This window comes from Trichechus manatus, unplaced genomic scaffold (genome assembly GCF_000243295.1).
Source record: "Trichechus manatus latirostris isolate Lorelei unplaced genomic scaffold, TriManLat1.0 scaffold00020, whole genome shotgun sequence".
NCBI lineage: Eukaryota > Metazoa > Chordata > Mammalia > Sirenia > Trichechidae > Trichechus > Trichechus manatus.
The window spans coordinates 6,179,049-6,203,920 of record NW_004443956.1 but is presented as its reverse complement, the minus strand read 5'-3'; the positions used below and the strand labels follow the sequence as shown (position 1 = coordinate 6,203,920).

General features: G+C 40.4%; 1 protein-coding gene across 9 annotated transcripts in view; it reads right to left on the bottom strand.

The window, feature by feature from the left end:
* Positions 1-24,872, bottom strand: part of FOXP1 (forkhead box P1) — a 686,938-nt gene that overhangs the window by 204,138 nt on the left and 457,928 nt on the right. For 6 of the 9 annotated variants that reach the window (XM_023727893.1, XM_023727898.1, XM_023727897.1 and 3 more), the window contains one exon: positions 23,618-23,695. The exons of the other annotated variants lie outside the window; for them this stretch is intronic. In XM_023727893.1, coding sequence (XP_023583661.1) covers positions 23,618-23,695 — 78 coding nt within the window. The remainder of the gene's footprint in view (positions 1-23,617; positions 23,696-24,872) is intronic. 9 annotated transcript variants of the gene reach the window in all.

Here is a 24,872-nt window from a genome sequence, read left to right as displayed (position 1 = left end):
TTGGACCTTATCAGGAGGGACCAGTCTTTGGAGAAGGACATCATGCCTGGTAAAGTATGGGATCAGAGAAAAAGAAGAAAACTCTCAACAATGGGCTAAAACATGGTAATGATTGTGAGGATGGCACAGGACCGGGCAGTGTTTCATTCTGTTGTACATAGGGTTGCTATGAGTTAGAAACAACTCCACAGCACCTAGTAACAACAATAATTCTATTTCCATTCAAATATGGCATCAATGCATGTTCTCTTTCCTTCTTCCTCTTCTTCCCCCCGCCCCACCCCCAATCCTTCAGGCGGGGAGAAATGAATGAAATAGGGTTGGAAATCATTTAACTACAAAAGAAGCCATTAGCGATTACTAAAATTTTTGATATCAATAATCATGGCAAATTATTTAGTTTCTAACTGATCCAGGTATCCTGATAGTCTTGAAACATCATCTAAATTTTTTAAATAATTTGGTTTCAGATATACAGAGGTGTCATCTATTCATAAGCTTTAGCTTGGCAAACTATGAGCAGGAAATGACTTTGCCAAAGCCATGGCAATTGCTTGATGCAAATTTCTTATTTCTCTGACTATCCTTCCTTCCTTTCCCTTCTCCTCTCCCAAATTTCCATAAAGGAAGGCTACAGATTGGCTCTGGTGTGACATAAGGGTGAAATCAACAAGTTGTAGGGAAGGTGCTCTTTGGATGGGGTAGGATACCTGGCAGTGATAATGCATGCATCTCTATTTCCCTTTAAAGAGCAATTATGATTTAATATGGTAAAATTATATCATTAAACCTACTCAACTGGAATAAATTCTCCTTCTGATACGCATTCAGAAAGGCAGTATATTCTATCCTTAAAATATATCTATTATATTTTTGTGTCTACCTGCCACTTCTCTTTTTACCATGTTACTTGAGATAAGTTTCAGACAGTCTGGCAGGAGGGGAAAAAAATACAACAACCCCGAAACTTGATACATATCTTACTCATCGAGACCTTTTTGATCTCTGTGAGTGAAAATTAATCCTTAACTATAAGTACATTTTCCAACTTCCCAATGCATACATTTCTAACAGCTTTTTATATTCTCTGCAAGAAGCATCAGTTCTTATTACTATAGTTTCCCTTCTTTTTTAAAGCAAAAAACCACTATAAATAAATGAGTTACGGTTACACTCAAATGAAGAACTGTCCCAGGCTTATTTTCCACTTAGGAATCTTTACCGAAAGCAGAATAGAAGTATCGTTTGTAATAGTTTTCTTCTAGTCCAACACTGAGAATTTGGTGTGGTGCTCCTGCCTACCCCATTCCCAAGTTACCGGCTGCCATGAATTGGAATCAACTCGATGGCAACTGCTTGAGTACTCGGAATTCCTGAGGGGTGCAAACAGTTAACACGCTTGGCTGCTAACCAAAAGGTTGGAGGTTTGAGTTCACCCAAGGGCACCTCGGAAGAAAGGCCTAGTGATCTGCTTCCAAATAAGCCACTGAAAACCCTATGGAGCACAGTCCTACTCTGACATATGAGGGGTTGCCATGTACCCCATTGAACACAACCAAACCCGTGGCCATTAAGTCAATTCCGACTCATAGTGACCATACAGGACACAGTGGAATTGCCTCATAAGGTTTTCAAGGCTGTAATCTTTATGGAAGCAGACTGCCACACCTTTTTCCCGAAGCGGCTGATGTGTTTAAACCTCCAACCTTTTGGCAAGCGGCTGAGTGCTTAACCACTGTGCCAGCAGGGCTCCTCTGTACCCCATTAGGGCCCCCTTTTTCCCTTTTGTATCCCCCAGGATATTGCCCCTCGAAGCTAATTACATTGCCTCTATCTTTTCAACCTCAGATTTTGGGAGTTATCCTGGGTTTTTAATTATCTGGCATACTTAAGAAATGGAAAGCATGACAGAAATCAAGAAAAGGTTCTAAGTCTTTAAATTACTGACAATGTCCTACCTTGCTGGCACTTACCACACCTGGGCTCAAATCCCTGCTTAGCCACTTGCTAAACGTGTAACACAGAGTAAGCTATTTAACTTATCTACATCTCAGTCTCCACCACTGTACAATGGGAATACTATTACCAAGGGCACAAAGTTGCTTGGGAGATTAAATAACATATTTCAGCCATCGGAAGGTATGTGCCATGAGTGGATGTTGTTAATGCTGTATTTTATCAATCTTTTTTTTTGTCAGGACCTGGGCTCCAACCACAGAAATTAAGTGGCAGCTACTAGCATATGGGTCAGGATTCACAACCTTGCAGGAATGTTGCCTAGTTCAAGGAAGGAATGAGGTTGGGTAGAGGGAGGAAAAAGAAGAACTTGTGAGTGTGGGGAGATTATACACAGAGACTCTGAATTCTATTAATTTCTGTCTACCTGCCCAAAGACCCAAAAGCAACTAAGTCTGTCTCCTCCTACTTTTATATTAATGGGGCTGTATAATAATATTGAATGTATTGGGAATATATAGTGGACTGCCAAAAAGTGAATAAACTAGTCTTGGAAGAAATACAACCAGAATGCTCCCTAGAAGTTAGAATGGGGAGACTTTGATTCATGTACTTTGGACAGGTCATCAGGAAAGACAAATTGCTAGACAAGGACATAATGTTTGGTAAAGCAGAACAAGCGAAATCCTCAGTGAGATGGATTGACACCATAGGCACAACAATGGACTCGAACATACCGACAGTCATGACGATGGCATAGGACCAGGCCATGTTTCCTTCATTATAACTAAGGTGGCCATTAGTCAGAGCCAACTCAATGGCAACTAACAACAAATCTACAACATTTATCACCTGGGAGGAAGATTGAAAGAAAAATTCCAAGGGCAAGAGGCACAGCTACCTCTGTCCTGGAAAGAAAGACCCTGGTATAAAACCCAATATTCTAGCAAAAAACAACTTCCTTTCGATTCTTTCCAATAGGGGATGTAAGTCTGTAAAGTCCTGTTGCACAGAGCTAATGAAATAGACCCACTTACTGGTCATACCTCACAGAGAAAAACTGTCAACAGAATTACAACATTTAGAATCAGCAGACCTCAGTTTGTCTGTCTATACAATGAAAACAGTAGAGCAGAAAGGCTCTGAACTTCCTGCCTTTTCTACTTACTTAAAAGTCTTTACCTAAGGACTCAGCAAACCCTTGGCAAACTTTACCTCCCTTTCCCCACCCACGCAGAAGGCAGGCACTCCCAAGTAACCAGCTCTCAAAGCCCCATGCTGGCCCATCTAAAACCAGAATTCTGAACTTTGTGACAGAGGAGTGTTTACAATTGTTGTCACTATTCAGATAAGCACATCCGGCTTGCTGTTTAACAACCAGTTAAAGGTACAGACGTGTACCTGGCGAATGGAGTGCACTGGCCCACACACCTGTCTGTTCCAACCCAACCAGCCTCTCAAGAGCTCAGACTAGAGAATAAGGTGGCGGGATGGGGCAAAGTAGCCAAATGTCTGTAGATGGCTGTTGCTGCAAAGTTTTATTTTAACTTTCATCACATAACTCCAAATCTTTACTCTTGATTAAAATATTCTCCAGGAGCTTTCCCAGGTCTGTCAGTATTTCCCCCAAATGACTCCAGCCCATGCACCAAGCGCATTTCAACTTTCCGAATGAGTTGAAGGCCTTGGACTTTGACCACGCTCTCCCCATCCTTGGCCCCCAACCATCCCTGCCCCGCCCAGGCATTACTATCTTATTTGGAAAGAAAATACTGCATGAATGCCTTCTAATCCTCCTGATTAAACATGGAACGACAACTAAAGATATGCATCATGGAATGACCAAGGTACATCTGCTGAGGTGTAGGTGTGTCCTGTTGAGGCAAATAGGAGAATCCCAGCACAACAGAAGTTAAATCCACCTGAAGCTCAACTCTAATCAAAGGTAATTACTCTAAGAGACAATCATATGTGATGAGAGAATTTATCCACATCAAAGTCAGACAGTTTCATGGAATGACAGCAGTTTTTAAATATTATATGCATTTCTTTCTAAAGGTGTGTTTTAGAAGCACTACAATAAGCATTAATAAGTAACATTTATGGAGCCCCTACTTTAGTGGTAAAATTCTTGCCTTTCAGGCAGCAGACCCAGTTCGATTCCCAGCCAATGCCATGTGCAGCCACCACCTGTCAGTGGAGGCTTTCGTGTTGCTGTGATGATGAACAGGTTTCAGTGGAGGTTCCAGACTGAGATGGAATAGGAAGAAAGGCCTGGCTATCTACTTGCCAAAATTAGCCCATGAAAACCCTATGAATCACAAAGGTCCAATCTACAACCGATCATTGGGATGGTGCAGGACCAGGCAGCGTTTTGTTCCATTGCACATGGGGTTGCCATGAGTTGGGGGCTAACATGATGGCACCTAATAACAACAACACTATCTACATACAGGACACAGCATACTAGGTACTGTAGTGAATATGTACAACTGAGACAAGGTTCTCAAGACACAAAACAGATTTATCCTGTTCTAGATATTGCACAATGCATTGTTTCCATGTATTTTTACCTTAGAATTTCTTAAGCCTGGTTCAGGCTATAATGGGCCTGAAAAATCAATGTATTCATTGAGAAAAACTCTAACATTAAGAGTCTATTTAATCTCACTGTACAAACTAAGAAAGACATGCTAGGGGAAAATATTTTAGGTATAAACGGTAAAATCATCTGAACAGGTGCCCATGAAACCATGTTTCCTGTGAATATCCTTTGGGTAATGGTTCTTTTGTCTTCTGCTCACTGGTGGGCAGAATCAGGTGGAGGCAAAGCATATATAGCTCTGGAGTCAGACTGCCTGTGTCCAATTACTGCTGACCTTTGGCAGGTCACCTAACATCACTCTGCCTCAACTGCTGCATCTGTTAAATGGAGATAATATAGGACTTTCCTTCTGAGGCTATCTTGGGGATTGAATGAGTCAATTTCTGGAAAGCCTACTGCCTGGCATGCAGCTCTCAGGAAACATTAGCTACCCCAATGTCATTATTAGTAGTTGGCAGACATATTGCAGCAGGAGCCAAGGGGTGGCTTGTTTGTTTTTTACATTTGCAATAAAATTTTAAAATAGAAAAATGTGAATTTGTTAATTTGGGGAAAATACAATTATTCGATTATAGTAACAAAACATCTCATGTTAGTAGAAAACGGCTGCATTATCCCGCGCCTAACTACGGTGAAGTCAGGTGGCTGTAACTCCTTTTATACAGATGACGACATTGGTTTTCAGAGTTTTCAAGATGCTGGTGTGACAGTCTACAAATATCGAGTTGGGACTAAAACTCTCATTTCTCTTAGTCCAAAGGCCACGTCTATCTCATGACATGTATTCTTAAAAAGGTAACCCAGAGTACAAAAAGAAGTATCGTAGAACAAACATATGAACTAAGCATGGTTTGGGTTCCATCTGAAATGCAATCTGAAGCTTAAGCCTCTAGTACAGTGGTGTCCAAAAGAAATATAATGTGAGCCACATACATTATTTTAAATTTTCTAGTTGTTGTTGTTGTTAGGTGCCCTTGAGTCAATTTTCAACTCATAATGACCCCAGGTGTTACAGAATAGAAATGTCCCATAGGGTTTCCAAGGGTGTAATCTTTACAGAAGCAGATCACCAGGTCTTTCTCCCATGGAGCCACTGGGTGGGTTCGAACTGACAACCTTCCGGTTAGAACCCAAGCGCTTAACCATTTCTAGTGGCCAATTAAAAAAAAAAAAGTAAAAAGAAATAGGTGAAATTAATGCTAAATATGCTTTATTTAACCCAAAATTTCCAAAATACTATTACTTCCTCATGCATTCAACATAAAGTTACTAATGAATTTATTTTACCTATTTTCAGGCTAAGTCTTTCAGGAGCCCTGGTGGTGCAAATGGTTAAGCTCTCGGCTGCTAACTGAAAGGCTGGCAGTTTGAACCCACTCAGCAGCTTCGCGGGAGAAAGACCTTGTGTCCTGTATCCATAAACATTACAATCAACAAAACCCTACAGCCATTTTACTCTGTCCCATGGGGTCACTATGAGTTGAAAACCGACTTGGTGGCACCTAGCAACAACAATTAAGTGTTTAAAATCTGGTGTGTATTTTCCACTTACAGCGCATCTCAATTCTGACTTGAGCACCTCAAGTGCTCAAGAACCACGTGGAGTCAGTGGTTACCACACCAGACAGTGCAACGCGAACAGTTCTTTGCAATGACCACTCCTGCTAAATAACAATGGAAGAAAATCATTTGTGCCACATGACAGCAAGTTTTCAACTGACAGACCTGTAATTTAGAGAGGACCCAGGCCATTTGCCTTCCTTTTTTCCTTTACTACAATCTGACATGCACGTTCTCACCTGCAAAGACTGGATATTTTCACCTCTAGCACAGAACATTCAGCCCTCATTTGGAATGGCAGATCTCGTACAACTCTATGCACACATTCTTGGTTGACATCAGTGAAAACTCCAAATATGGAACAGAAGTGGAACAGATAATATAGCCCCACAGTGCAGGTAACTGTGAAGCAAAGGGATGATTTTTTTCTTCCTGTGCTTGTGGACAATCAATGAAAACAAGCCCTTATTTGCTAAATAAAAATAGCTTGACCATGAACTTCTCTGGCAAGAGAGGCAGGGCTCAGCTGGGGTTCTCACTGACTTCCTCGCTGACAGCAATCTCTCCTGCAGGGGGGACACAACCCAGAGATGAGCATTTAATTGAGAGAGGAGTCAAGAGGATTGCTGAATGATGGAGTGATATTTGAGAGCAAAGCACCAAAGCAAAAAAGAAAACCAGCTCCTCGCCAAAAAAAAGGAGTGATTCTCAATAGAAGGCTGAGTAACCTGGGGATCCCGTGGTCTAAAGCTTTGGAAATGGGGACTGTGTCTCCTCCTTTCCTCCCTCCCTCCCTTTTCCTTCCTTCCTTCATTCACTGAGCACCTTACTCAACAGCCAGCACTGAGCAGAAAAAGTCAAGACACCACTGCCAGCCTCAACGGTCTCATGGTCTCACCAAGATGGTAGACCAGTTATCCAATAACCACAACCCACGGGGTTAGCACTTTGATGAAAGGATGCACTGAGAAGGAAGAAAGGGGAAAGGCTTCTTTAAAAAAGGAGAGACCAGAACTGATCCTGGAGAAAAGAGCAGGAAAAGAGGGAGGAAAGAGAAGGATGCTTTGGGGAACGAGACTGCATGCATGCAAAGGCATGATGGATAGGGTCCTGTAGAGGCACAATGGATGCATGTAATGGCAGAGGAGAAAATGCAGGAGAATCTCTTGGGCAATGGGCAGAGGCTGCTAAGTTAATACCCTACCACCTGCCTGTCAGTTTTTTTGTACTGTGGTGGCTTGTGCACTGCTATGATGCTGGAAGCAATGTCACCAGTATTTCAAATACAAGCAGGGTCTCCTGTGGTGGCCAGGTTTCAGTGGAGTTTCCAGACTAAGACAGACTAGAAAGGCCTGGAGATCTACTTCTGAAAATCAGCCAAATGAAACCGACAGAATGTAGTCTGATATAGTGCTGGAAGGTGAGCCTCCTAGGTTGGAAGGCATTTAAAAATATACAATGGTCACAACAATGGACTTGAGCATACCAGCTTGTGAAGATGACACAGGGCAAGACAATGTCTCCTTCTGTTGTACACGGGCTCCTCTGTGAGTCAGAGCTGACTTGTGGCAACTACCACCACCACCACCACCAATTTAATACCATCCAAAGGAATTTGATTGTAGTGCCTAAAGGCCAGTTGAACATACAAAACTATGAAACGGGCACAGAGGAAAGCAAAGTCTGTCTGATTATGACTTGCTTCCCTACCCAGCAAGGAAACAACAGAGAGAAGGAAGGGTGGGCCTCCCAGGCTGCTCAGATTCAGCATACCTGGGCAACAACTGTTTGCACAGTGGGCCACAATGGCTTATCAAGATTGATACAAAGAGGAATGAGCACAGGTCTTGACTTTAAGGTGTCTAGGGTGAACCCAGCTTCAAGGCCTAGTAAAAAGAAAGGCCGTCTGCTTCAGGCTGATACCGGAAAGGCCTCACGGAACAGATGAGCATCGCCTCCCATGCAGTGGGACAAAGGGGACCGTGCCACCTTTTGTTAATTCAACCAAGTGGCTTGAGGTCAGGATCTGTCCTTGGTTGCAGACTACCCAGAAAAATGTTGGAAAAACAATCAAATAGGTATAGATTTTCAAACAAGCTTTTGGATATCTGAACACAGAGAATCAACTGAGAAGGTTACGGAGAAGGATGGGCATGGGACAGAGTACAGAAAGACAAAAAGGATTTAAAAATTCTGAATGCCTCCAAATTCTGAATACCTTATTCAAACAGTCCTCTGGACCCAGGAACAAAGTAATACTGAAATGGTGGTTCTTGAATACAAAGAGAAATGCCACCTACTCACCTCTATCCCCAAAAAGGTAGAAATGAAGCCAAGCCACTACATTTGAGTATAGTTGTAAAGGGGAAACATCAAGGAGAGATGAAAATGGATGTCCACAAAATCAAGTGCACATCACATAGACAACTAGTATTATTAACACAAGAACCCAGATCTTCTGATACCAAGTTGTTCCTTCATTCCTCTCTTTATCAAGAAATCTTTGCCAGCTATGTACTAGTGATGCAAAGGTGGGCTAGAAAGACAAACAAGTTCCCTGTCCTCATGAAGCTTCCATTCTGAAATAATACAGAGAAAATTAGGTAGTAGATAAGTAAATAAAAATGGTTAAATGCAGAGCCCGAACCTGTCAGAAAGAAATAACAGCAGGTGATATAATAGAGAATGCCTGGGGAAAAGACAGGTTTGGTTTACATCAGGGGGTCCTCTGAGCCGTTCCCTCTGGGCCCCTCATGCCAAGGGGTGGGCAAAGAGCACAGACAACAGACACCAAGGCAGGGTGAGCAGGGACCATGAGGCCAATGCAAGTGGAGCCTGGTAATCTAGACACACGTCATTTCCACTCCTCCCCAACACACACACTTTTAAGCCTCAACTTTTCATATATTATATGGACAATGGGGACACATACTTTATGTAGATCAAAGAGAATCAAATATACAAGGACCCCAAACTTAAAAGCAGATGAACACAGGATTGAAAAAATAAAGTCACTTTACCTCTGGATTTCTCTTTCAGCCTATATTAAAAAAGAAAAAAGACCAGTTGCCATCAAGTCGATTCCACTCCTGGTGACCCGGTGTGTCTCAGAGTAGAACTGCACTCCATAGGGTTTTCAATGGCTAATTTTTTGGAAGTAGACCACCAGGCCTTTCTTCCGAAGTGCTTCTGGGTAGACTGGAACTTCCAATCTTTCAGTTAGCAGCCAAGTGTGTTAATCATTCGCATCACCCAGGGCCTCTTTCAGCCCATATCCCACACTCAAAAAAATGTAACTGTTGATCACAAATCCAAGTACATCAAGTTTGGAAAGGCTAACTTGAATGTGGAAATTTACAGCTGAAAAATATGTGGAAATTAAAAGAAAATCTCTACTGGGTGCATCTGAATCTTTGGGGCAATGTAAAAAGGATCTACTTTCTGATTCCATGTTTTCAGAAAACTGTAAAAGGCTGCAGAGAATCCAGAGAAGGGCATGTAAAATGATTAAGAGGATGGAAAATGGAGCCTCTGAGGAAAGGTTAAAAGGGTTATGATGGTTTAGCCTGAAAAAGAGAAGGCTAAGGGGTGACTTAATAACTGCCTTCAAGTATATGACGGGTTATTACAAAGGAGATGCCAACAAGTTATTTTCTATAACCAAAGAGGACGGAGGAAATTGCCTTAAATTGTAGCCGGAGAAAGAGAGCAAGCAAGTGAATTCCACGATACGCAGGAGTAAGTTCTTGACTGGACCTGACTATATTAAGCAAGGTTGTAGAATTCCTTTTTCTGGAGAGCTTTTTGCACAAACCACCATTTTCCTTGATTATAAACAGCCCTTATTAGGTACTGTGAGGTGGAGTCGAGACCAAGTGACCTCCAGCAGTCCTTTCTTTCATATTTCAGCATTTGATTCAGAAACGTGGTAAGGTTTTATGAATATTCCATTTCTTATCCCAAGGGAGAAAAAAATCAACTTCTAGCAAGATCGACAGGATGGGATTACCAATGACATTATTTCATAATGCAACTTTTCTACTGACTTTTTTTTTTTAATGACAGTAAACATAAGCAAGAGAAAAGAGGCCCTAATTAACATAATTAAGCATAGCAGGGAAATTAGCCCCAACGTAAGGCACCTTCAGGTCCCAATGCTGTTAAATTATATATTGAGTGTAACACTGCTGTGTGCACACGATCTAAGCTCAGGCTGAACACAAGGATTCTCTTCACTTCCTTCATGAAGAGGCATTTACTGCGGAAGGCTCAAGAACCAATAAAAAAGGTAATTTCACAATATCTCTACTGTGTCCCCAATCATCCAAAGGGCCGAAGGCGGCTCCGTTCCCACTACACTGCACTGCGCTTGCCACCTGGGCGGTTTTCAATTGACACTGCCGTGTATGTATTTTTTTCAAGTTGAGCCTATTGGGGCTTTGTAAAAAATTGCAACTTCACGCCAGGCTGTTGGTCCCTGCTTGGGCTGTGATCGAAAGGAGGGGATGATTTACACTCCCCGAGAAAGGTGGGCTCAGCGCTGGCTCCAGGCTGAGGTGAGGATTCTTAAAGCCAAATAAAATACAAGACACAAGAGAGGAGGTTAGAAACCGGGGAACCTGCCACCCCGAGTCATTCATATCTGTGGTCCGAAGAGGTAATCCTGAAGAGCAAGTTCGGTTTGTATTGTGAAAATCAAGCACTAAACCTTTTTGGCATTAAGTGAAAATTCCACTTGAATTCCACAGAACTCTAGAACTGCATTGTCCCAGACAGTAGCTACTAGCCACAGGAGGTTATTTAAGTTTTAAGTAATTACAATTTAGGTAAAACTAAAAATTCAGTTCCTCAGTTGCACTAACTACATGTTTGGTCATTTAGCGCTGCTATAACAGAAATATCACAAGTGGATGGCTTTAACAAAGAGAAGTTTATTCTCTCACAGTCCAGTAGGCTAAGTCCAAATCCAGGGCACCGGCTCCAGGGGAAGTCTTTCTCTCTCTGTTGGCTCTGGAAGAAGGTCCTTGTTATCAGTCTTCCCTTGGTCTGGGAGCATCTCAGCACAGGCACCTCAGATCCAAAGGATGAGCTCTGCTCCCAGTGCTGATTTCATGGTGGTATGAGGTCCCCATGTCTTTCTGTTAGCTTCTCTCTTTTATATCTCAAAAGAGACTGGCTTAAGACACTATCTAATCTTATAGATCTCATCAGTATAACTGCTGCTAATCCATCTTATTACATCATAGTGATAGGATTTACAACACATGGGGAGATCACATCAGATGACAAAATGGTGGACAATCATACAATACTGGGAATCAGGACCTAGCCAAGTTGACAGATATTTTTTGGGGACACAATTCAATCCATGACACCACATTTCAAATACTTAATAGCTACAATGAGTAAAAAAAAAAAAAAAATCAAACCAGTTGCCATCAAGTTGATTCCAATTCACGGTGACCCCATGTGTGTCAAGAGTAAAATCGTGCTCCATAGGGTTTTCAATGGCTGTGATGTCTTGGAAGCAGATCACTAGGACTTTATTCTAAGGCATTGCTGGGTGGATTTCAGTTAATAGCCAAGCACATTAACTGTCTGTGCCACTGAGGGGCTACTCTATGCTGGAGAGTACAGATAAATTCACATTTCATCATCACATAAAATTCTATTGCGCGGCTATGTCCTAAAATATTAAAGACTGAAAGGGATTTGAGAAATGAGCCAGCTATTTTACAGATGTGGGGCCCTGGTGGCACAGTGGTTAAGAACTCAGCTGCTAACCAAAAGGTCGGCAGTTTGAATCCACCAGCTGCTCCTTGGAAACCCTATGGCACAGTTCTACTCTGTCCTATAGGGTCGCTATGAGTCAGAATCAACTCCACAGCAACAAGTTTACAGATGTAGACACTAATGCACAGATAGAGAATTCTACTTGCCCAAATAGTTAAATGTCATCTTCCTCCCCTGGAAATGTAGTCTGAACTACAGAGGCCTAAGGGAGGTTAGATATTACTGTGTCATCGAGGGCTCTGGGAAAGACTAAAGGGGGATGGTGACACTTACAACTGGTCTTAAAGAATTTGACAGTAGAGTAGGGTGTAAAAGCATTGCAGGTGGAAGATATAGCTTAAGCAAAGGGAAACACTGATCATTTTGTGGGCTTATGAATCAAATGTGGCTGACATTTTAGGAATTTCTAAGAATGTAGAACAGGATGGAAGGGTAAGTTGAAACTTGATTTTCAAGGTCCTGTTTCAGTTATCTATTGCTTTGTAAAAAACCACCATAAAATTCAGGAGGCTTAAAATAATGATTTTCGGGGATTGGCTGGGCTCTGCTGTGTGGTTCTTCTGCACCACATGGTATTGGCTGCATTCAGCTGGGAGCTTGTTTGGGCTTGAAAACTCCACGATGGCTTCACTCCTGCTCTGGCAAATGGTGTTGGATGTCAGCTGGATGCCTCAGTTCTTTTCGGCATCCTTCCCACCCCACCCAGGTGGTCTCTTATCACTCAGCAGTCTAGCCTGGCTTCCTAATAGTGACAAGTGTGTTCCAAGAGAATGAAACAGAAAGCTACCTCATCTGGAACTGGCACAGTGTCATTTCCACAGCATTCTATTTGTCAAAGCATGTCTAAAAGGCTATCCAGAGTAAATGTGGGAGGAGACTCAAGCTTTACTTTTGATAAGAGGAGTAGCAAAGAACGCACGGCCATTCTTAATAAATTAAACTCTCAGCATACCAAGCTATGAAATTCATACTCAATTTAGTAGGAAATAGGGAGCAAGAGGATATCATGACCAGAGTCATGCATAAGGGAGAATAATCAAGTAGTGAGGAGTGAATGAACCGGAGCAGTGAATGGAAGAGATCTGTTAAGAGGTATGATAATTTTAGTATGAGGTATCAATAGGATCTGACCTTATTGATAAAAATGGGGAAGCTGCATGAACTACTACATAGGTAAAAGTCTCCAGTAACAAGCAACTATAATTGAAAGCACAGGAGAGAAACTGAGTCAACATTTAAGATTAGAGTAAATAAAAGAATGATGCATGCTGACCCAAACGGAAAACACTGGCTTAGTAAAGATAAGTTTGGTTCTGGACCAACTCAGAAAAATCCCTACCTGCAGTTTATGTTCAGATTCGAAAAGAATAATGACAGCCACAGGCCCATCCAAGTAGATGCTAAACATACAGCCAAATGTACCTTAAGTGCTTTTTAACCTGGTTTTGATCATCACTTACAATTTTAAAAATTCTGCTGAACAGGTAGCTCCCCTGAATTGAAAAGTTAAACAACATTTACCATTAGCAAGCCATTATTTGGAGGCTGAAACTATACACTAAATTATAGGGTATGAGAGATACTTAGCTAACTGAAACCTGGCCAAAATACGAAGACAAATGCAACTAAATACTACCCCAGAATTCTGATTAACCATCACTTCCCATAGCCTTTGTTTTTACATCCTTTTCGAAATAAGCACTGTCAATATTATCCTTTCAGAAGTTCTATTCCAACTGAAGGAGGAGCCAGCACCATTAAGACATCCAACTTTAAGATAGTTGAGATTTTTGGAAGACTACCCATTCCAACTGGCAGTTATGAATTACACATTCGATATTTATTGTGTTTCTACCAGAGCTTCGAACTGGTTCATTCCAGTTTGAACCCCTGCAGGTGATTCCTATGGGGATCTTGTTAAAATGTAGATTCTGATTCAGTATATCTGGGGTGGAACAGCAAATGCTCAGCAGAGGTTCAAACCAGAACGAACTGGTTTGAAGCCCGGGTTCCTACTACATGCCAAGCACCAGGAATACAGCAGAGAACATGATAAATAAGATCCTCACCTTCGTGGAAGTTAAATTCAGTATTAAGAAACAAATTATAAGCAAATCCCTCTAGGATTATATCATCTAAAGATAAATGAGGTAAGGAAAATCAAATGGGGAATTGAGATGGTGACTTACGTGCATGTGTCTACATAGGAACTATGTCAGACAGAATAGTTAGGAAGGCCTGACACAGTCAGATGGAAATTCAAGGTCCACATTCTTTTAGGACCTGTGAGCTTGATTTCCTCTATTAGTATCTTAATTCTCTTCTGAAGCTCTTTAGAAAGGAGTTTATTTGAATGTTTTGAAGCTATAAGGAACTAGGAAGCAGGCAGTGATAGGGAGAAGGCAGACAGGTATTCTAGGAAGCCTAGGAAATAAGTCAAGTCCCTGGGTGGTACAAATGGTTAACACGCTCAGCTGCTAACCAAAAGGCTGGAGGTTTGAGTCCACCCAAAGGGGAATCGGAAGAAAGGTCTGGTGATCTACTTCTGAAAACTCAGCTGTTGAAAACCCTATGGACCACAGTTCTACTCGGACACACAGGGTAGCTATGAGTCAGAATCCACTCCAAGGCAACTGGTTTCATTTAGGAAATATGCAATTACCAGCCTATAAATTGCTCCTTACCAACAGGTAGAGAAGAACCCAAAAGGCTTCCCGTGGAACATGGTGTCTCTTTATCCACACATTTTAATTAGTCAAAGTCCCCAGATGAACTAGATACGAGAGTTTTGTCCACTTATATTCTAGCCATGGTGTACTTAAGTGTAGGGTCGATGTCTCCATTTTTATTTTTTACAGTTAGTAAAATCTTCTTGGTAGAGTTTATTACTAAGGTCATCATCTTCCCAAGCCTCATCAGGATGCCTTTCCCCACTAAATTATGCAGCAATGCAACAGGAAGAAAGAACCAAACCAGTGTTTCATCTAAAATGTGTTTTCTATAATCACACACACAAAGTCAAAAGAAAGTTTCTGAGCTAGAGAAATCTGAATGTATCCAAGATTGGTTTCAATAAAAACAATGTGCGTGAATAACAGTTAAATTAGTAGATCTGTTTCGAGTTTTTTTTTTTTTTTTTTTTCCAGGCACACCCACGGTATGTCTTTAACAGGCCCTGCTACTTCAACGAAGAATTGAGGTGCCAATGATTTGTAGGCTAAATTAATGTTAAATACTTCAAAGGACTGGACAAATAAGTCGGCAGCAAAAATTTTATGAGTTCACTTCCTTCAAGGCAACTTCGAGAGCGGGATTTTATTGCTGTGAATTCTAGTCGCCCTTTCTACCCCTCAGCATCTGTTTGAAATATGTAGTAGACAATTGCTTTTTTGGCTGTGACTCAGGTGGCTGAAACACAGGACAAACAGACTACTGTATATAAGCTTTCCTCCAGCAATGAAAAATTTTATTAACTCTCTTTCATAGCAAATGTGGCTGCTGCTTAGTGCCCAGCCCCCACGGCATTATCAAGAAGCACAGGTTTCCCCCGCTATCCGAAAGCTGAGTGTTCCTATGAAACCTTTAGTAAGCAAAAAGGGCGTGAAGCAAAGAAGCAACTACCACAAATTTATATGGGAAAATTTTCTGAGCATTCCCAGACCCAAAAAATAACCTACCAAATCATACCAAATAACACACAAAACCCTTAGGAGCTCTCTCAGGCTTTTCTGATATCTTAGGACACATCTTGCTAACGGATGCGCACAGACACAGTTCAAAGCTATGGTGGCTTGATACTGAGTGTAGGTCCTAGTGAAGGAGGGTGGCGACGCCACTCTCACTGCCTCTTTAACGGCTGGCTGCAAAACAAACCCTATTTCCACGTTTCACGTTTTTTCTGTAAAAGTGAAAATCCTCTTTGGATTTCTTTTGGTTAGCGAAAACAGGTACTAATGTAGGTTATCTGTAAAAGCGAATCGGTGTAAAGGGAACTCTCGAAAAGTGAGGGATATCCGTATTTGTGAATTCTGTTGGTCAAACACTGGTGACCATTTTGAAATCTGTCCTATGTTTCTTCACAGTTCAGAAGCAGGACAAAAAAACACAACAAATCAAAACCTTGTGTTCTGTTTAGTTCATCATTCATATGTGTAAAATTTCAAGTTAAATACTAAACATGAGCTTTCTACATAAGTATGTCATTCTTCCCACAGAGACCAGCCAAAACAAACAAGTCCCACAATTTGGAGCAGCAGCATTTTCACAGAAGCCATGCCCTTGCCCACTTTTAATCAGTTTTTCAAATTTTCTGCCATGACAATAGCAAAGTTAGAAAGTAGCCCAGAGATAGAGCTGAGAAAGGGCTCTCTCTTCTTCACCATGGCAACTGGGGGAGGATGAAGGGTGAATGTCTGCCCCGTCAAACATGAGTCTGTCTATAAAATTTCACACAAGGTAAAGCTAAATTACACTGCATCAGCCCAAACCAAAAATGAAGAAATGTGTAGGTCTGGCTCAAAAGTAAAGAGCAGCCCATGTCAAATAGTTCTTGTTCCACAGAAGGACTGCAAATACGTATGAATGTTGCCTACAAACTTAAAACGCTGAAATTAAAATAATAAAAGTGTAGTTGACTCCAAAGCAGAAACAAACATACTCTGTGAGAAACACTGAATGGCATTAGAAGAGTATCTACTGAATAGTAATCCCCAAAACTAACATATTTACATCAAAAGTCTATTTACAAACTGGGGAATATTCTTTTCACCAAAATCTTTCAGCCAAGACTATTTCACAAGGAAGTGCAACATTTTTTACAGACTTGTTTTGTATTTTTCCAGAACAACTCTACTGACCATTTCTTTCTTTAAATGAATAAAGCTCCCTTCACTTGGAAGCTAAGATATGCTTTATCATACAACAAATACCAAACTTCCTTTGAACTTTAAAGTTACAGCCCTCCCACCCTCTGGTCCCATTATACTTGAAATTATTTGTCTCCAAAATTAAAAAGTAAAGGAAAAAGTGAGTGGTTGAGAGGACTAGAGTAACAACTATTTTTCTTCCTTAAACCAATATACATAGCCTTTTCCCTAGCTGCCCCCAAATGCAGATTCTTCAAGGAATGTTTCACGCATTTAAACGGAAAGTGAACTCCCATGAATTTTGGCAAAAATAATGGAAACAACGACTGAAATGAAAATATCCAATAAAACACTTTCTCTTTCCTGAAAGAGATGGAAAGGAAATAAAACACACCCTGAAAAGAGAATGATTTTATAAAATGTTACTAGGAATAGCTTTCACCAAATTGAAAGGGGACACCATGATTTTTGGTAAAAACTCTAGAACTGTTTCCCAGAATGACTTCTCTAAAATCATCAGCACCTCACAAATTTTTTTGTTCAAAGAACGTTAAGTTAATTTAAGCTCTCTTTATAGTCAAAAAAATTAAGAAAGGAGGCCATTTCTGCCAAAAGGCATTTTTAATTGTTTCAAATAAAAAATAAATAAGTCACGAAGGACTAACCAGACATTTCAAAAGCGGTAATAATTTTTTCTTAAGTGCGAGAACTGGTTTCCCTTTATAAAATCCTCTACTGAAATGTTTGTTTCAACTGATGTACACAGTCCAAGGGAGAAATTTCTTTAGAGACAAAAATCTCCTGACTTAATGACTGGTTCTAATCCCCCTCCCCTTGCCTTAAATTAGCCATGTGGTTCATGTAGGCAAACTATGGGAGAGGAAGGGGTAAGGGGTGATTTAAGCCAAACAAAATAGAAAAGAAACTGAGCTAAAACGGTCTAGACATCTCCCATCTACCCCCCGCCACCCCCACCCCCACCCTCTGCAAGGCACCCAAGACAACCAGAAGGCCACATGGAACACCATGAACCACTCAGAAGTCTGGGCAGAATTCAAAGATGAGGTAAGCTACCAGCCTTTATACATCACAGGTCCAGGGCATAGAATGAGAAGCCACATTATCTTAGTAACTGTGTACAGATGTGGTAACAGAAGCATGGTGTTTAGGCAACTGATCTCAATCTACCACTTCACAGCATAAGAACAGAAGACTAAAGACTTGGTGAGTTGCTAGACATTAAGAAAACAAGTTAATTCTCCCAAAAGAATGACTCTTAGTTATGACACTACCCAAATTCTGGAAACCAAGCAAATCTCAGGAGAAGTCTTAATCTGAAAAGATAGATAGGATGAGGGTCCAACACTTAGCCCCTCATTTACTCACTCACCACAATACTGTGTAGTACGTACAACGCTGTCCTCCGGAAACCAGGGGCACAGATACAGGAACACAAGGCAGTCCTTGCCTTCAAGGAACTTATACTCTTATAGGAGGAAGAGCGAAGAACACAAGAAGTGACAGAAGATACTGACACGTGTCACGAGGGGCCCATCAAGGCATAAATAGCGTGACACCTGGAGACCTGCTATCACTCCATCTGCCAAAGACTCACACGGTTCCATTCTTTAAACTCTTCCTGAACTCTCTGTGTAATTAAACTCCAAATTTGGCAACCCGCTCTAATTTTGAAAGGCACTCCCTGGGAATTTAGTAAAAGTTTAAACAACTTGTTTACATGTGTTTGGCCCATCTGTTTAAACAAAAAGTTTATTTTAATAGGAGCAAATCCTGGGTGCAAGCTCCTTTTGTGCTTGAGACCACTAGTGACCTCTTATCCAGCTCTGTTTCCCTAATCTGCATTCTAAATCTCCTCTGTAAACAAAACTCAAATAACAACTTTTTATGACAAATGTTGAACACCTCCAAGATGACATTTGCAAAATAAACTCTACTTTTATAACTAAGAAGCATTCTAAACATAGAGAAAATATTCTTCTTTATGCGGTTCTCTTTAATGGAACCACACACAAAGAATTTTATTTTCTTTGTGCGTGTGTGTATGTGTGTGTTCCTGACTATCTTTCTGAAATGCGTGCATTCCCATCATGCCCCGGTGTTTTCCAGCCCCATGATGCCCTCACTTTTGATTGTGGAGATGATGTTGAAGTGCACAGGGTATTTACTGATCCGGTTATCTTGTTCTGTGACAGGCAGAATCAATCAATCAAGAAGCCGGCTTTGCGCTTACATATTCCAGGCACATCTCCGCACTTCAGGATACGAGATCACAGTGTTATCCAGCCAAATTTGATCAACAAATGCAGTTCCCCTGTGCCACAGCAATCTCAGATGAAGATGTTATTATGTGGAACTGAGCAAAGTGATAAAGACAGTACAGCGGAGCTCAGAGAAGCCCGGCTGGACCTTACTGACAGCTTTTATATACTAAGGCGGCAGTGTCCCCTTCTTCCAGGATTGTAAAAGTTCCCTTGATTTGAAGAAAACCATGCCGTACACACACAGGTGACCCCAAACATTCCATTTCCCCATCTAACACTAAAATCCTCAAAGAAGAAGCAACACATATTAGTGTAAGATTGCAGGCAAAATCCTATAATAAGAGGGCAATGTTTAAAGATCAGAGTACGCCTATGTGAATTTCATAAAGCTCTTCTGATAGTCTATATTATTTTTATTAATTGGTATAAGCTAATGTCTGAAAGAAAAATGTTTTCATACTTCGATCAGTGTCATAAATAATTTCATTAACATCACAGCTATGACATTGTGTGTAAGCTGTTGTCAATATTTTAAGTGGATCTCAAAAAAAAAATCTTAGCGACTCTCTTATTGTGCCAATAGCTTTTACTTCACTACTGCCCTGCAGTTATTTTACATTATTTAATCCTAAATCTCATCTTTTTGGATTCTACCTTCCTCTTGCATTTTAAATCTTTAATGGGAGCCTTTGGCGGTCCTTGGATACAATGATTAGATATCTGCAGAGAGAAATTGAAAAATTAATCATCATTTCCATTTTATATTTTTGTACTACACCAAAAATTACTTACTCGTAGAGCTAACTTCTACACTCTTGCAATATGTTCCTTAACACTGCAAATGCTGAGAACGATTTCAGATAAAGCACGTCCAAATTGAGCCAGTAAACAGCCTTAAGTTATTCTTCGAGATTTGTATTCTACTTTCTCATCCAAATTTCATTTCCAATCATTTTAATTAAAATACATTTATTGGCTGAGGTTACGTTACATGTGGCCTAAAAACCAGGGCAAGAATACCCTGAGCTAATCATAGGAATGATGTTAAAACTGTTTATTATCTGTTTATGAATTTTCCTACTTAAATTACTGCATTTCACAACTCTATGCAAAACGTGAACCGCTATCCACAGGCAGTTTATTACAGAAACTGATATATGCATTAATCTGACCTTCACCTAAATAGCTCCGTAACCACAAGGAATTAAAAATAAAAATTAAAAGAAAGGCCTTAGAGTCAGCTATCACAAGTCCCAACAAACTGCTAAATCTATTAACTTTGTTTTCTCTTTTCACTATTATTACACTGGAAAGAAAAATTCAACTGGAAAATTGTGCCTTTTTGTTTCCCTTGTCATCATGTAATAAGCATGAGAAATATATGTACAATGGCCAAATGGCCGGTAGACAAAACACCCACTCTAAGTGACGTACTGTTTTCCATACCACTCAGACAAAATCAAAACAACAGAACTGCTGCAAACAAAAACAAAATAACATTTCCCATCAGCATTCCAGACAGAGAAAATTTACAGGAAAAGAAGCTGGGAAAAGAACCAGAATGAAATAACTGCTCATACCTCCACTCTCCCTAAAGCCATTTCTGCAGACAAACAGCACTTACTTGAACACTGAACTGTTTAACAATTGATAAAATGTTTGCCAGTGTTGGAAAACTTTTTTTTCTCTTTTTTTAGGCAAACATTTGTACTGTTTAAAGGGATGAAGTACTTCTAGAGAACCGAGGGGCCTACATTTTTTTTTTTAAACGGGGAGTGGGGGGACTTAAGATAAGGAAGGAAACTTAGGTTGTTGAAGGGTACCCATGCAAGTTCGCGATTTAATTATTTCTCCTTTCCCTGAGAAAGACATAACCGTTTCCTGGTACTGCCAACTCGGCATGGCAGGGGAGTGTAAAACTCACTTGAAAAAGTGAAGATGATCTCCATTTATAGCTGAGTCATATTTATATAACTTTATTAAGCTACCAGCTCCCTGGAAGTTACCAGATGACCGTTTAGCCTAGATAGCTGTTGTTGTCAGTTGCTATTGAGTTGATTCCGACTCAGGGTGACTCCATGTGTGCAGAGTAGAAGTGCTCTTAGGGTTTTCAATGGCTGTGACATTTTGGAAGGAGATCGCCAGGCTTTTCTTCCAAGGCACCTCTGGATGGATTTGAACCTCCAAACCTTTCGGCTAGTATTCGAACACTTTACCGTCTGCGACACCCAACAACTCCTTAGCCTAGATACCTGCTCATAAATTGAGGCAGCGCAGTGACTATCAACAGCTGTATTTTGGCTATTTCATCGAGTCCCTTTAAAGTGTCTGCATCATCACAGTGGAGGCTTGTCAGCTGCACTCTTGCTAACACAATTCCTCTGTTTTGCCTGGCAGTAAATGGACGCCTTTGCCCTACCGTCATCTAAACAACTCCGTTAACATTTGCCCCCAAGCGTCTCTCTCTTTGTCCAGTCCCTGTCTTCTAACAGATGTCATCCAAGCCTAATCAAGCATAAAATGGTCATAAATATTTCTTTCTGGTAGATTTCACATTCGCATTTCATGCAGGGACATGATATTTTTCTACTACCTCCAGGGAGAGCCTAATGCAAAAACCAGTTACTTACATTCTAGCCTCATGTTCCTCTAGTAAAATGCAGAACGTGTTTTCAGTTCAAAGGCATAAAAAGGCGTAAGACTTTATCTTCTGCCTTTTGTTTAAATGCACCTTTTTTCTTTCCCTTTTTCCTACCCAAAATACATCTTCATTTCACCATTTACACTTATGCATTACAAATGTTCCTTTGTGCACGTGAACATATAAAACAAGATGGAAAATGAGACCCTGTCTACTATATTTCAGGAAATTTAGGATTTCAACGTTACACTCCGTAATTACTGGCAAAAAGATTTTTTTTTAACTCAGATACCTAATTCAAATAACAAGCTATTTAAGGAGGAGATGAGATAAGAAGGCTCTTCTATTTTGGTTCATAATTTATGCACAATTTTGCAACCCCCTTCATCATACTTAGTTAAAACAATAAGATGAATCCAATGTACAAATTTAAGGTTCATGCCAATTTAACAGTTGAAAAAAGATGAGATAGGCCTCGTTTCCAATGCTTAAAGTTTGATCAAGCAGGGGAAGCTACTCCAGATAATTAATTCTGCCTTCTTAATGAGAGAAGAATTGGTAATCAGCACAATCGTATTTATCTTCAGCAAACTTAGTAAATAATGAGTCTTAATCTAAAATAAAACTCCCCTAATAATACTTTCGAGGCCATATGTCTATGTTTCTCTTTCCTATTCCTTTTGTCAAAACAAAAATCTTATACTGCTATTTAAAGTGAACTGCAAAACACTTAGTGATATATATCACAACAATGACGCCCCTCCCCACCCCTCCCTCCATCGAGCCTAATATTTGATTACTGCTAGTCAAATCAAGCTTTCAGGCAAATAATCTCCATTTTTAAAGTTAATGAGATATGGTCATGTCGACAACAGCTTGCAGAAACTTTTAATTTTAATTCCTACAGGCTGTGCTGGCCTCTTTTACAGCAACTACTGTATGAATGAGTCAAATTTGCCAACATGGCTCATGTAGACAAGTGCACACTAATTAAAAATACCCACTGGTATCATAATTTAAATACCATGAAAATAAACTGTGAAAGTCGCTCCGATCCAGTCTCGTGGCTTTCCTTGGAGCGCGCTTCCTTTGACTATAAGATATTTTATTGCCTGCGTATTCTTAGCTGAAAACCATTTTGCATCTTTGAGGAATCTGGGATTTTGAGGTAATTATACAATTTGTGTTAATATTTGTTTCGCATAAGCTGTTAAGCAGGTCTCCCCGAACGACCACTAATTGAGAACACCATATTGCTGGGGCAAGTGGCAATTTATATTCTTGATTTCAAGTCCTACAACTTCTTTCCACGGTGCCTTCCCTTTTCTCTCTCAGCTAAAGGCACTACACACTGAAAATAACAAGAGGATTGCTTTTGTCATTCTTTTCTTTTCTTCTTCGTTTTCAAGTTTTCATTGTTCTTAATATTGGTATTTTAACTGGAAGATAGGGCATGCTTCTTTACCTAAATTCAACCCTTAAATGTTCTTATAACTTCTTTTCAACTGTATGTCTATATAGACATACACACACACATACTTTTTTAAAATTTAAATAATTTTTGGCAAGGGAATTCCCAAGTGTGCCTTTGCTGGGATGAAAGCAGAGTTCATACAGGGTAAAAAAAAGTTGGCACCACAAGGGTTAAAGCTATTTGAGGGGTTAAATATGCAATTACCGCTGACTAAAACCAGAGAGACATATAGATAAATAGAAGAAATGAAGTCCCCAGGTTCCCTTCAGAAGCCTTCATCACATTACTACCAGACAGAAACTCTTTAAGTACCATTTTCAGATGTTAAATCATTGTTCGTGCTGCACATATTCTCGCTCCTCCTGGGGGAACAATATCTGAAGACAGCGTGCTAACAAATGCAATCCCGTAAACAGGCATTTTTCCTCTTGTTGTTAGTACCTTTGTATTCTCGCTCCCAGCTCTGTCATCCATGCCTTCTCTCTGCTTTGAAGTGAAGTACTGAATGAGCGGTGTCATCTATTATCCAGAGTGTGCATGTAGATTATAAATAAGAAATAAAAGTGACTTTCAGTACACTATTTTTGCATTAGCAAGTTGCCTTCTCTCTTACCTCCTTCTGTCCTTCATACCTTGCAACCAATAATCTATTAGAAATAGGAATTTCAGGGTTTCTTTCAGAGGGAGACAGAGCCTAGAAAATGTATATGCAGAGATGTGAAAAGTTATATTGACACAATCAAAGCGGGGGCCTGGGGCCGGTCTCTGCATCCAGCTTTTCTCCCTCTTTAACTCTGATCTTACAGATGTCCTTCAGGACAAGTGTCTGGTGGTGGGACCTGGCTCTTCATTTACATATTTCTGTTGACAAACAGAGTCCATGAATATTAATTATTCTGAAGTTTATTTGCAGAAAAGGCACTTTCTAATCCTTATCAATTATTTATTGAAAATCTCCCCCATCTAATAATCTCATTAACATTATTATACTAAGGCCAACAGCAAATATTCCTTTGATAAGTAACAACCCGACCCGTTATCCTTCCTGCCAAATCTCATGTAGCCCCCCTTTGCTTCACCACGGACAGCCTTGCTTTTGTTTTCAGAAAGCTCTAGGTTAGTCCTCTTTTTTTTTTTTAACATAAAATAAAATTCACATGGCTGTGCTTTATACTTTAAAATGGAAGTTGCTGATACAGTACACTAAAGAAAAAAAAGAATATAAAAATAAAAACCTTGGGAAAATGTATGTGTGCTCCTTTGAATCCCTGTTGGTTATGCACAGCATTACTAAATGGAAACTCCTGGGGCCAAATCCCCACTCACGGAGCAAGTGGCCCCAGGAATGTGTGAGGGCTGCAAAAGAAGACCTGGTGGCACAGTGGTTGAAGTGCTCGGCTCACAACCGAAAGGTCGGTGGCTCAAACCCACCAGCCTCGGCAGGAGAAATATGTGGCAGTCTGCTTCCGTAAAGATTTACAGCCTTGGAAACCCTATGGGGCAGTTCTACTCTGTCCTACAGGGTCACTATGAGCTGGAATCAACTCAACAGCAATGGGTTTTTGGGGGGAGGGCTTGAAAGAATGGTAGGCAAACTAACACTACATCTCAATAATGGTGACATATTACCGTTATGTAGTGTTTCATTGCTTACCAAGCATTTTGACCTACAATGCCTCATTTGCTTCCTCTAACA